This window comes from Hippoglossus hippoglossus, chromosome 15, assembly GCF_009819705.1.
Source record: "Hippoglossus hippoglossus isolate fHipHip1 chromosome 15, fHipHip1.pri, whole genome shotgun sequence".
In the NCBI taxonomy this organism is placed as follows: domain Eukaryota; kingdom Metazoa; phylum Chordata; class Actinopteri; order Pleuronectiformes; family Pleuronectidae; genus Hippoglossus; species Hippoglossus hippoglossus.
In genome coordinates this window covers 24743514-24757296 of record NC_047165.1, presented here as the reverse complement: position 1 = coordinate 24757296, position 13783 = coordinate 24743514, and the positions used below count along the sequence as shown (strand labels likewise).

At 41.0% G+C, this 13783-nt stretch overlaps 2 protein-coding genes across 7 annotated transcripts in view; one reads left to right on the top strand and one right to left on the bottom strand.

The window, feature by feature from the left end:
* The window catches only part of nvl (nuclear VCP like), a 19519-nt gene extending 15636 nt beyond the window's left edge, over window positions 1-3883 (bottom strand). For 3 of the 5 annotated variants that reach the window (XM_034609446.1, XM_034609445.1, XM_034609447.1), the window contains exons 1-6: window positions 3687-3794; window positions 2461-2535; window positions 1683-1753; window positions 1366-1418; window positions 987-1077; window positions 220-283 (exon numbers count right to left, since the gene is read on the bottom strand). In XM_034609446.1, the coding sequence (XP_034465337.1) occupies window positions 220-283; window positions 987-1077; window positions 1366-1418; window positions 1683-1753; window positions 2461-2517 (336 nt within the window). In that variant the 5' untranslated portion in view covers window positions 2518-2535; window positions 3687-3794. Of the gene's footprint in view, window positions 1-219; window positions 284-370; window positions 454-986; window positions 1078-1365; window positions 1419-1682; window positions 1754-2460; window positions 2536-3686 lie in introns of those variants that run through there. The other 2 variants (XM_034609444.1, XM_034609448.1) reach the window with 2 other exon arrangements.
* LOC117775905 lies at window positions 447-13783 on the top strand. 2 transcript variants are annotated; one of them, XM_034609478.1, is made up of 9 exons: window positions 447-591; window positions 6436-6776; window positions 9073-9182; window positions 9451-9577; window positions 9888-10010; window positions 11776-12217; window positions 12968-13246; window positions 13344-13447; window positions 13514-13783. In XM_034609478.1, the coding sequence occupies exons 2-8, from the start codon at window positions 6438-6440 to the stop codon at window positions 13433-13435; spliced, it is 1512 nt and encodes a 503-aa protein (XP_034465369.1). In that variant the 5' UTR covers window positions 447-591; window positions 6436-6437; the 3' UTR covers window positions 13436-13447; window positions 13514-13783. The 2 variants fall into 2 exon arrangements, with proteins under 2 accessions (XP_034465369.1, XP_034465370.1); XM_034609479.1 differs by lacking the exon at window positions 447-591 and having other exon boundaries at window positions 6601-6776; window positions 9110-9182.

Here is a 13783-nt window from a genome sequence, read left to right as displayed (position 1 = left end):
CATAAATCCAGAACCACATGCAGATTTCATTTCTGTAAATCTCTCATTTAACGGTCTTTGCAGGGTTGGTGGAGCTGAGGCCCTGTTCGCACCTGACATCTGAGGGATCCAATCACAAATGTGCTCTAAGTACAGGTGTGAACACACCCAACAAATGATGAGAATACATTTGAGATTGGATCAATCAGATCACATTCAGAGGTTCACATTATTTCTTACAGTGTTTTCCTGAATATGTTCAGTGTCAGACGACTCCGCTGAGCTGCTGCTGCTGCTGCCTTCACTGTGAACACACACACATTTGTACAGCATTAGTTGTGTATTTAAAGAGACAGAACCAGCACAGGAGAAAGGAGGACTGGTTAAACACCTGAGTTCAAGGACATGAGCTGCTTTCAAACCTGCACTGAACTCTGGAGAATCTCCTGACATTCTCCAGAGGGGCTAAATGTGAGAACGCAAAAGGTCCGAGAGAGAGGCTCCGGACTTTCGCCGCAGTTCTTCTGCCAGCCCCCTGGTAAAACTCTGCAGAATGTCAGAGTGAGACGATGTGACAATTCAGATGAAGATCCATCGGAGGATTCACTGCGAGTGAGTGTGTTGATGACACGTCTAACAAGCGACAGACGCTAAAATTCAAAAAAACACCCAAAAAGAATACAAATATACCTCAGGAAGTTACTAATGAAGATGTCAACAGAGCTTTGGCAACGCCAGTGTCAATGTGCTGTAAACAAAAACATGTGATCTCCGCAGAGGAATTAGCACATGCTGTGTCTTCCTGCTGCACCTGAACGATCCAGAGATCTCTCTATTGCTATGAACATGTCTGAGCAGAGAATCTCTTGCTTTGTTGTTCATGTGTGAAAGGCAAACTCCAGAGAAAATCCGGACCCAAGTGTGTGGACATTCTCTTGTTCATGTTCATGCCTGAGTTCATGCCTGAAAACAGCTATAGTTTTGCTAGTAAGCAGGGAGTGCTTTACCCATTGTCGTCGCGGTTGTGCTTGGCTCTCTTAGCCAAGTGCTTGCTCTCCAGATAATTCAGCCTAGATTCCTTCATGACAGCTTCATACACTAGGAGAGATAGATGGAAAAGACAGATCGGATCACACTACATTATCCAAAAGAAGAGTTTGATCATAAAACAGGAAGGGACTGGTCTATACAGAGAGCAGCAGAGACCATGTGTCTCATTATTTGTTTTCTTTGTGTAACAGAATATTTCTTCAATGTTGACATAAGGTATTATCTCTTATAATCACATGATGAATATTTTATTATGATTAAAAAACTAAGACCTGCCCTCCTATTCTTTCCACTGTGAACTTACAGTTTAAAATAATCATTTCTGGAGCCTCTTACCTTTCTCTACTTGAATCCTGAAAGCCGTCTTGTTTCTTCTGCCATAATCCATTCTACAATAAAGACACCATAGTATCATTAGCACCAAAATTACATTCACATCATTACAAACTAACTGAATTCACAAGAGAGGTGTACAGTGGTGACTTTATTCTTGTTTTGGGGTCTGTAGTTTGTGAGGCTTAAATATTATTATATACTGAGGGGGGTTTACTGAGAAGTGTTGGTGCTGATTTAATGGATCTTTTCCTGCCTAGAAAAATGGTTAGTGTCAAACAGATAAAGGTTAGTTTGGATAAGTGTTCTGCAGAACTTGCCTGTGTAACTTCTGAAGTTCGAGGGCCATGGCTGAAAGGTCCACATATTCACGGTTGCTGGATGCCATATACTGAAAACACAAAGCATCATAAACTGGGTCAAGATGACTGAGACTGATATCAAATATTCAGACTAAGGCTAGCACCTTGTAAAGTGGGTGCCCCACAGAAGGAGGAGGCTTGAGCCCTCCTGCACCTGCCGCAGGTTTGGTTCCAACTTAGCCCTTTTCTGCATGTCTCCCCCACTTCATGCTTACACTGACTTATTAATAGACAAAAATGAAAAGATTCAGACTCAGTCTCTGGTCACTCTGATCATCATCAAAGACCATTTTATTGTGTTTTGGGTCTGCATCAGTAATTCCTGTGTTTTTCCTTCTCATTTTTTTTAGTTCATTTGCAGTGTGACTTCTTCAAAATAAAGTGCCAGATGCATCTTAGCACACATTCGTACCAGTTAATGTAAGAGGTTTAATATTGTTGAAAAGGAAGATTGATCTGTGAATTCTTCCTGTTGATGCATCGATGTGCTGTAGAGCCTGATGACAGAGCTTCTCCATTCAGACAGCACTGTGATGAAAACTCACCTTGGAAGACAAATAATTGCTTGGTCTTGTTATCCTTTATACAATTGCATTAAACAGTTTTCGATGTGCTCTAAACTGATGATCAGGTGTGTGTGTGTGTCTAAGAATACTATCTGCTTTTACTAAACTCAGATAACATTTCTATCTATATTCAACATAGAGCTGTAGGATAGTGAAGAGATCAACTTTACCTGCTCCACTCTCTGTCTGAGCCGACTGTCCGACCCGCCACCACCTCTGTTCTTCATGTCTGTGCTTCTCTCAGTCTGCAGGACACACATTCACAACACATCATGAGTTCTACTTTAAAGTACTGCCTCACAAAACTGCTGCTGGCTCCATCTGCAAACAGTTTAATTGCAGACTAGTGAATGATCACTCTCACATACAACTGCACAACAGCCCAATGCAGAGAATAAAATGATACCCTTAATTATATTAACTCACAATCAGCAAGTCTGATATGAGACTCCTTCATCAACACGGTCATTAATACAGTTTTAGTATCAATTGTAGTAAAAACATTAAAAACAACTACAAAACAACCAATCAGGAGACAGTCCTCACAGATTGTTAAAACTGGAATTTCTTTTCATAAAAGCAAAACGAACTATGGAATCCTGTGATTTTAAATGTAAAGCATGTTGCAAATCACATTTTTTGTTGACCAACTTTGTCTTTTCCTTTCACAGTGTGATGATAGGAGAGAGAGAGAGAGAGAGCGAGAGAGAGAGAGAGAGAAAAGGGTGAGACAGAAAGAGACAGACAGAGACAAAGGGTGAGACAGAGAGAAACAGAGAGAGAGAGACTCACTCATACACAGAAACAGAGGGTGAGACAGAAAGAGACAGAGACACACACACACACACAGAGAGACAAAGGGTGAGACAGAGAAACACACACAGAGAGACAGAGGGTGAGACAGAGAGCGACAGACACAGACAGAAGTTGAGACCGAGACTGAGACAGACACAGACACACACACAGACACACACACACACACAGAGGGTGAGACCGAGACAGACACACATAGACAGAGGGTGAGACAGAGAGAGAGAGACACACACACACATAGGGTGAGAGAGAGAGAGAGAGAGAGAGAGAGAGAGAGAGAGAGAGAGAGAGAGAGAGAGAGACACACACACACACACACACACACACACACACACACACACACACACACACACAGAGGGTGAGACCGAGACAGACACACATAGACAGAGGGTGAGACAGAGAGAGAGAGACACACACACACATAGGGTGAGAGAGAGAGAGAGAGAGAGAGAGAGAGAGAGAGAGAGAGAGAGACACACACACACACACACACACACACACACACACACACACACACACACACACACACACACACAGAGGGGGGGTGCTGAGAGAGAGAGAGAGGGGGGGGGGGGGTGCTTACCTCAACACCACCATCACCTGCATCCACAACTTCTGTGTTTAACTCTCTGAAAACACTTCAGTCTCCGACAACGTGACTGCAAACACACACACACCGCTTAACCCGGAAAAGAAAAGTAGTGTATCCGGTGGAGGATTTTCAAATTAAAACACGGGCAGCGGCCGTGGACCTCTTAGACTGCTACCAGCATGCATCACGTCAGCGCAGAGGCGGCGAACACACGATTCATCCATGACGTCCCGTGTCAGCCACACATCCACACCTACGATCTTTGAGCCCTAATTAATTATGATATTATTTCAGACCAACCACCAAAACACTGACAAAAAGGAGTGGATTTAAAGAGACTATAATGATCGTGAAAAAAAGATACTGATTTTGTATTTCATGGGAAAAGTTGGCCTTTTGTTAATGGCAGTCTATGGAGCCAGAGCTGTCTTGGAGGCAGCCCCTGCCAGCCCTCCCTTTACTATTGTCCTTCACCTCCATGGAAAAGGTAATGAGGTCAAGAAAAGATGTGGAGGAAAACTCACTGTTAGTGCATTTAAGGAGAATAATCTGCTGGAAGAAAATTCATGTGAACACCCTTCTAAGAGCAACAGTTTTATTAGACCTAACTAAACCGTTGGTACATATTCAAAGATATCGGAAAGACAAAGAGAATGAAAAAAAGAATGTGTCATGGATCCATTAGAATATTAGAATTAAAAAAACAGCCCAACAGTCTGTCCATCTCTTCTAGTGGATGTAGAATTTTCACAATAATAAAATCATAATAATAAATTCAAACTCATTACTCTCAATACGTCAAAATGTCTGATTGAATTGTTTGTCTAGTTTTTCTTCTTATATAGTTCTGAACAATCTCTCCAAACATTGTGGTGTACATACAGAGATAAAACAAATCAGTTCAACCAGTTCACAGAGGGTGCAATAATATTACATATTAATTCTAACGCTCTCTACCATCTTGTTGATGCATATATTTGTTTGATGTAAAATGTAAACTTTATTATTGGAACAAAATGTTTCCCCAGTTTGTTCCAGTTCGTTCCAATCCCCAAATTGTCTGCTTGTTAATTTCTCCAGTAAAGAATCTACCTGTAAAAAAAATCTGACCTGTAGCTTGTATGTGATTCTCAATGTATTTATTTGAGCATTTATTGTCAGTGAAAGTCTACTTTAAGAAATATACCAGTATGAAAAGAGCTAATTGAACCCATTGTTCCTTCACCTCTACCAAGCTGCAGCACACCTGCTGAAAACCTTACATCCTGCCCAGCCCCAGGTAGTTATACTGAGCCCCTCAACCTATAGGCCACACCTGAACTAATAAGAGTCCTGAATTGGACCTCATTTGTTTGCTACAGCATGTGAAGATGTATTATTGGAGTCTGAGTATGCATTTGCCATTCCCATGCTCCAGGCTGTAAACAGAGATTCACATAATATCTCTGGGGCAGAGAAAAAGTACACTTCACCACCTCTATATGTGATAATCAACAGGGCCCCTGGCAGGTCTACGGTTCCACCAATTTGTAGAGCAGACTCGGTGAACACCTTCTCTGCTGACCCTGTGGTAATGACCTCCTGCTCGTAGTATTTATCTCCCAGAGCCGAGTCCAGCCCAACCAGAAATCTGTAGAATTTCTCCACTCTGACCTGCTAGCTTGCTCATTTCTGCTGTGTACATCTCCACACTTGCACCTGGAGCATGGAGATAGACAGAGAGGCTGCTCTGGAACGTTCCAGAAAATGTCGTGTGATCTTTTGAAGAATAGTCAGCCTGGTAGGCTATCCCACAAGTGAAAAGCAGCCTTGGTTAGTGAATTCCTTGCCACTTCATAATCACAGTCTCCTTTGTTACCTCCCACCAAAGCCTTCGCAGCTACTTTTTCTAATTTTGCAGGCCAACTTCTCTAATAACTGAGAGGAGCCTTACAGACTACACTTACCTTATGTTGGGCATTTAAGCACGAATAATTCCTTCAGTTGCGCCTTAAGGTAAGGGTTTATTCGGAATCACTCATCATAGTCCAATAGAACACGTTATGTTTGTTAGATTACTTTTTAAATGTATTTATGCAGCTATAACCTGACGATGACAAAAGAGCTGCTTGCTATAGATGAAAAGTTCAAACAGATAAGACATTATGTTGTGGATATATTATTGAAACCTTACAGAGTAGCCGTAGAGATGTTGAAAGTGCGGCGGTTAAAACTGATTTGTCTATTTTACATTTTAAATGACTGTCTGTAATGACTGTATTTCAATATGTAGTAAATTCAAATGGAGCATCCAGACTTGATTCTTGTAATACCTTATTATCCTCTCCAGTCGAATCATCTCAACGTTTCAGTGTGAGAGATTGATAGCTACGTTTAGGAGTAGGCTTAAAAGCTTCTGTTTGATATAGCTTATAGTTAGAGCTGGTTACGGTCTGTCTTGCTTCTGCTGCTATAGGCCTAGGGCTGCATGGGGGATTGTGATTTGTGGAGACAAGTTGTGATTTGTGAATGTGGGCTATACAAATGAAATTTGATTGATTGATTGAAGAAAAGTTTACATTCTCAGACTCATCTCAGTTAATGCATGAGAAGTTCAGTTTATCTCAGGGTTTACGAAATTCACTTCAGTGAACCAAGCCTTTGCGCTCACTTTCATTTCCTCATCAGGTTGTTTGACAGCCTGTACTTCCTCATTCTCTCTCTCTCTCTCTCTCTCTCTCTTTCTGTGTCTGCGTGGAAGTAATGCAGGACGGCGAAGGAGCAGGAGAACAGGCCGAGGCTTCTCGCCTGGAGCTTTATGAGGATTATTTGAAGTGTTACAGTGACTGGTGTCCTGGGGATCAGCCGTGCCATGATGTACAGCTGCGGAAGAAGGTGGCTCAATATCTGCTCAGGGAGCCGACACCTCCAGGTACTTTCACTGTGTTCCCGTTCTACCAGGCTGTGGCCGAGGCGTGTGACCCTGTTAGCACCGACTGCAGGAAACACCTGACGGCCTTCATCAGAGCCACCGAGCTGCTGGAGACCCTCTGTGTCAACCTGTTCCTGCAACCATGGAGGAAGGAATTCAAGACACTGAAGGTAGAGGCTTTATCTATCTTTCTTTCTGTCTTTCTGTCTTTCTGTCTGTCTCTTATTATCTAATAGTATATTGTACTATAAATTGTATGAAAGTTTAAAGTTGTACCACAGTGGTTATAATAAAACCCATTCTGTACTATAGACAAGTTACCTTGTGCTTATGCTTACATTATCATGGAGGAGTTGAGTTCAGTAAAGTTGGAAAGATATTCACAGATTCGGACTTCCCGGATCAATAAGTCATAAGCGAAACATTGTTAAAGCACAAACGCTGCATAATTCCCACTGTAGTAAGGTGGACAACGAAGTTTTCATCAATATGAGTCGTCCTCCGTGATGGACACAGAACATTGGTGTCTATGCACAGCCTGCTGTGAGACGAGTGTGCAGGGACCGTCTACAAAGTGCAACACCGAAAAGAGATATTACAAAAATATTCAATAACCTCACTGTAATACTGTATATTATCACCAAAATCACGTCACATATCCAGGGTCACCTGATGGCTATGCTACAGTACTTAGTTTTAAAAAATGTCATTTATCATAATTTCTGGAAATATTTTTTATGAAAATTATTCAATAACTTCACTGTAATACTGTATATTCTCACCAAAATCATGTCAAAGGTCCAGGGTCTCCTGCTGGCTATGCTACAGTACTACGTTTGGGAAAAAGTGATTTAGCATAAGTTTTGGAAATATTTATTATGAATATTATTCAATAACTTCGGTTTAATACTGTGTATTCTCACCAAAATCATGTCACATGTCCAGGGTCTCCTGCTGGCTATGCTACAGTACTTAGTTTGGGAAAATGTGGTTTTGTATAATTTTGGGAAATATTTATTATGAATATTATTCAATAACTTCACTGTAATACTGTATATTCTCACCAAAATCATGTCACAGGTCCATCCAGCAGGACTCGCTGGACATGTGACATGATTTTGGTGAGAATATACAGTATTACAGTGAAGTTATTGAATAATCATAACAAATATATTCCAAACTTATGCAAAATATATATTTTCGAAATTTAATACTGTAGCATAGCCATCAGGTGACCCTGGATATGTGACGTGATTTTGGTGATAATATACAGTAATAGAGTGAAGTTATTAATATTAATATTTTTTAAATATCTCTTTTCGGTGTTGCACTTTGTAGACGGTCCCTGCACAAGTCTCACAGCAGGCTGTGCATAGACACCAATGTTCTGTGTCCATCACGGAGGACGACTCATATTGATGAAAACTGGCCTGTAGCCCGTTGTCCACCTTGATGCGGTGGGAATTATGCGGCGTTTCACCCTCCAAGCGTTCCCCCAGCAATGGCATGACCTCGGCCAGCGAGACACTGACCCTGGTCAACGTGGTCTCGTAAAGAGACGGGCCCCACCCCTGGGCGAACCCAAGTCTAGAGCAAGACTCCATGGCAAACTCTGTCCCTGCTTGCATTAACTTTAATCTTTAATCGAATTATGCGACGTTTCGCTTATGACTTATTGATCCGGGAAGTCCGAATCTGTGAATATCTTTCCAACTTTACTAAACTAGGAAAGTTATGATCAGACGATCAGATGGAAAGCTGGATATCATCAACTATTTTGAAACGGCTTCTGGTCACCATGAATGCCCATTGTTCACATAAGGCCCAAAGTGCCAAGAATTTCATTACAACTAGTAAATAATTTACAGTTTGATAAATCTGAATTTTATACTTTCACACAAGGTTTTTCTTTTGTAATTAAACTTTAGTAATGTTTCCAGATAGTTTGATGAGTTGTCCCAGTTCCTGGTTCTGTGCATGATGTGGTAGAAAGAGGAAACACCTGAAAGAAAGATGATTTAACAATGAGACAATGAGAGAATTACTCATCGAACAAGTAATCCTACATTTAGGAGATTAGAATATCATTTTCTAACTGTGTCATTCATTCATGTCATTACTTTGCTGCAGAAGCTTTGCTAGAAGTGAATGATTGAACAAAATTCTGCATAAATAGCTCTGATATGTTAGTGGCATCATTAAGTGTCTCTGATGTTGCAAACTTCAACAGTTTTCAGTTTAACGGCAATATCAGTCTTTCCTTATCAGCACTATGAAGCAAGATGTCATTCTATAGATATAGTTTTCCGTGGAATATGTGATATTCATGGTCCCCAGAGGATAATGCTATTTCAAGTGCCACCTTCAGGCACTGGGAAAGGATTCCATTCTTGATATGTAACTTGGACATAATTCTTTAATGACCAAGCAAATAATTAAGACAATCTGTGTCTGTGTCTCTTTTAGACTTTCACTGGTCCATTTGTTTACTGTCTTCTACCAGTTCTCAGCAGTTCTACCATTCAGTCAGTACTGGCTTCCATAGGCTACCTGCCGCACACTGACAGCCCACAAAGGTATGAACAAGGAGAAGAATCAGGATGAGAGTAACACCAAGCCTGAAGAAACATACCCCATACACATATGTTTACTTATACACAGTTTAATAGGCCTGAACTTTACTTAAGTGAATTACACTTAAATGTCTTTGCAAAGAATCTCAATGTGTCACCAAAGCAGGAGCGTTTCAAGTGACTTTGGTGGCAACAGGCAAACTGAACCTGGGGGCCCTACATTGAATCTGCCCTGATTTTGTTTTCCTTTTTACTGTTTGATGGATGTCAGTGAGTTCAGACTCTGTGAGGATGCTAACCCAGACAGAGCCATACTGGTGGGCTTCGAACTCCTGCTGGCCAGGTTGGAGTGTAACCACCTCCTGGAGCTCCTGGAGAAGGATCAGCTAGGACCAAAGGTAAGATCATTATTGAAGCATTTTTCATATTTTCCATATTATTGTCCAATATACTACAATTATGTAGAATTCGGCTTTATTTAAAGTAACAGTGGGAATTTATATGTAATTAAAACATATTTGGATGTATCCAATCCAAGAGATGCACTTTTCTTTCTGCCAAATTTTCCAAATCCTTCGCAACGTGGCTTTTAACGGAATGAAAACAGTAAGATACATAATGTGGAGACAAACAGTGTGAATGTAGCTCATTACCATGTAATATAAACATAGTAACACTACATATGACAGTTGTGATCCCACGTTGCAGGAGTGGCTGGAGGTTCTCCAGAGGAGAGCCGGGCCTACAAAAGTGGAAGAAACCCCAGGAAAGGAGAGAACAATGGGGCCAAAGGAGGAGGAGAAGGAGAAGGACAAAGGAGACATAAAAGAGGTAGGGCAGAGAGCTGGTTAACTGTGTGGAGACAATGAAAGAAAGAGAAAGAGCTGAGACCAACAGAGAAATCAATACAAATATGAATGTGCTTTTAATGCTGTGTGCAGCAGTTAAAACCCCTCTCATCTATGATAACTGTAATGGGGCAGCTCCACCATGATCCCCATATCAACATAAAAGCAAACAAAGAGAAACACACCTAAATCCATTCAACTATAAAACAATAATAATAATAAGATCATACTTGATGTCGCCATCAGCAACATCTTTAAAGCCTTTGAGAAGATCTTTTGCAGCTCACTCGTTATATTAAAGCACAGCATGTCTGAATACTTCTTTTCAGATTTGATAAAATTGCATCAACCATTTTATATATTTAACTCCCAATTATTTCATACACAAGGACCCACTGTTGGCTGCATTCAGTTTTTTATGTGTTCAAACGTATTAAACAGCACAATCAGTGTGATTGTCTCAAGTAAACACCCACATATACAGATGTGCGTGTGACACATAGTTACACAGACAACTTAAAATTTGTATGTCAGACATTCATCAAAGCATTTTGGTTGCCTAAGGACAGAAGAACAGATCAACTTAAATATACTATTGTCATACGTTTCTTTTACAGTTGACCGATGGGTTTGTGAGGTTACTAGGTTTCAGGCCTGCACACCTGTGATCCAACAGGACTTTTGTATCATACATCCCGTTATCAGGCTGACTTCATGGAATATCCTGTTATGTTAAAAAGGCCAAAGTCTGCTGTAAATGCAGTTCTCTCCCACAGAAGTCAATAAAGTATCATTGTCACCAAGTAACATGCTCACTTACACAGTTTTTTATCATGATGTAGAGAAACAAAAATGTACCACGATTAAACATCCTGCTTCAGTCTTGTTTTGGAACGTGGTTCAAGTCAAACAGCTGGTTCATAATGACTTTCAATTTTTCGATTAGGACTTGAATAGGAACAGCAATACCGATTCCATTGTTACCATGGTTATAACTGTGTTCACAGCTGATCAGGAAGCCTCTGGGTAAGGTGTGTGGCATCTCCAACACACGCTCTAAGCAGTTGACCAATCACAAAAGTGAGGGCCAGCTGACCAATTACAGGCCTACAGCAAAAAGTGCATTTCAGAAAGAAAGTGAAGAGAAGCTCTGCAGCATGTGAGACAAATAATGAGAGTTCCAAACATTAAAGGTTGTTAAATTATTGTAGTAGACCCTCACATTAAAATTACGAACTTGCAAATTACCAAAATATGGGCACTTTTATTTCTGCTACATGTGAGGGACAGACAGCCATGTTAAAATGTTTTTTTGCTACAAGCTAATACAAAATAATAATCTGGCTTGAATCATGTAATTATATAAGAAATTATAACAGGTTGGAAGGACAGCATATAAAAAGTTGAAGATATATAGTAACCTGCTTTGGACTGGTTAAAAAGACTCACACTATCTCGGGGACAGCACCTGCTCTCCCATGACCACAGACCCTGGTGCAGCTGCGATGACTGTATTTCTGCCACATACAAAATGAGCAGGTGCATAAAACATAAAAAGCGGGACAAAATTATGGTTGATATCAGTTGAGGATGATGAAATGAAAAATGTTATACAATTTGCTCTCAAATGTATCACAAATTACACTATCAATGCACAAAACACAGGGTGGCATGACAGACTGCAGAGCCAGGTTAATACAACAAGCCAGCTGCAGTCTTTACTGAACTCAGGTGTTTTATTTTTTCAGGTCCCCAGGCCTGGAGTGAGAGTCAGGTGCATTCCGCGACGCAATCCCAGTGCAGACCAGTTCACTATGGAGATGCAGAGAACTTACCCTGATCTGGCCTTCAGAGGCCGGCCTCTGGTACCAGACAAACCTCACCGCGCAAAAAGGAGCCGAAGCAGCAGTAAAGTTGTTCATACTGCCAGTGGTCATTACAGCGATAGCAGTAAAGCCTCTGAGATCCCCAAAAGACACGGTATCAAAGACATCAATGCTACTTCTAAAATTATCTGCAGTAAAATTGATGGAAGCAAAGCTGATAACATGTTGGGTGATGAAGGCAGAAGTAGTAGTGACACTGATGGAAACAGAGTGGATGTTGAGCTCAGTGGGCCTCAAGCCATTTCCCTTCACATGGGCCTGAAGCCTGGAGAGAGTTCGCCCACAGTAGATCCCTCAGCAGCAGGTAACACACACACACACACACACACACACACACACACACACACACACACACACACACACACACACACACACACACACACACACACACACACACACAGTTAATATTACTTTAATATTTAGTATTAGTAGATCATTTCTTAGAGACCTTGTGTAATGAAAAATCCCCCCTTTTTAATCCTGTTAAGTGTTGATTTATTTTTTATTTACCAAATATATGTAGTAAAAAAAGAATATCATAGTGTTTCTACGTCAAACGTTGATTGCCTCCATAGCTCTGTGTTTTTACAGAACAGAGGTAAATGTGAGGAGTGAAAGGACCTGACATTTGTTTCACTGAGTCTTTAAATAAAGAGCACAGCAGATGGTGTGTGATGATGTTATGAAGACTTTGCAAGGCCAATAAAAACTGCTATGATGGACATAATTGCTTCAGGGTTAGGGTTCAAAGCCCAGTGCATTGGGTGTGTAGACACAAATCTACTGCGACAATCAATAAAAAAAGCAAAATACCATAACATGTCTATGTACAAAACGTCTAATTGGCTAGTCGGCTTAAATTCTATAATATCATATATGCAATTTTATTAGAATTGATTAGCAAACACTTTAAGGATAAAACAGCCTGACAGGAATGTTTGTTTTTCGGCCATTTTAGCAAATTAGATACTGGACAAATCAAGATACTTGCTTCTAGCTGTATTGGAAATAAATGACACCCTGCAGTTTTCATATGAAACTCTGATTCTCACAGACATACCAAAAAAGAGACTGTCTAGACCAGATCTTCCCTCTCTGAGCTCTATGGACGAGGAGCGGGAGCTGAAGGGGCTGGCAGAGAGGATGAGGGACCAGCTCCATGTGCAGGAAACCAACGAGGAGGTGAATCGAAAAGAAGAAAACAAGAGAGGAGAGAACACAAATAAAGAAAGGAGGGAGAATGAAAAAAAGATAAGCACAGAGGGAGAGGTAGAGGACCCGAACCTCATGAAACCAGTGGTGGAGACAGGTCCAGCACTGAGCTATGACGCAGGTAAAAGCACCAGATCCTCTCAGCCTGGTCCTGCATGGATGAAAGAGCAGAAGCAGCCCTCCATTTGTCACCACTCACCCTTGTCACTTCCTTAAAGGTGGAGGCAGCACAGAAGGACAAGAAAAAGAAGAAGTAGAATTCAGTGAAGGAGAGGAGGAGCAGCTGGCTCAGAACTTTGTCTTCGTCTAGGTGTGAGAAAAGGTAATAACCCCTCAAGAACAATTTATATATTTGTTTTTTACACAAATCTGCTCTGCCCACTCTCAGGACTTTCCTCAGCTGCTTTGGGTGCAAGTGTTGGATAAGAGGCTTCACCAGTACACACTCAGACTTGGCTCTTCAATCCTTTAAATGTACATTGTTATTTTGTTGATGTGCTCTGTAACATGTGACACCTATTGCACTTCTGTGCATACTGGGAGAGGGATCCCCCACATGCTTCTCTCTGAGGCGTTTTTTCTCCTGATAAAATGGTTTTCTGGTAGTTTTTCCTTACCCTTGTTGAGGGTTAAGGGCAGAGGATGTCACACCTTGTTA

What these genes read in the sequence shown, in the direction of transcription:
- LOC117775905 (XM_034609478.1), top strand. Translation starts at nt 6,438, where the DNA reads ATGCAGGACGGCGAAGGAGCAGGAGAACAGGCCGAGGCTTCTCGCCTG. An exon ending in AGGATCAGCTAGGACCAAAG is followed by an intron (nt 9,578 to 9,887) that starts GTAAGATCATTA and finishes CCCACGTTGCAG; the next exon opens with GAGTGGCTGGAGGTTCTCCA. An exon ending in ACAAAGGAGACATAAAAGAG is followed by an intron (nt 10,011 to 11,775) that starts GTAGGGCAGAGA and finishes TTATTTTTTCAG; the next exon opens with GTCCCCAGGCCTGGAGTGAG.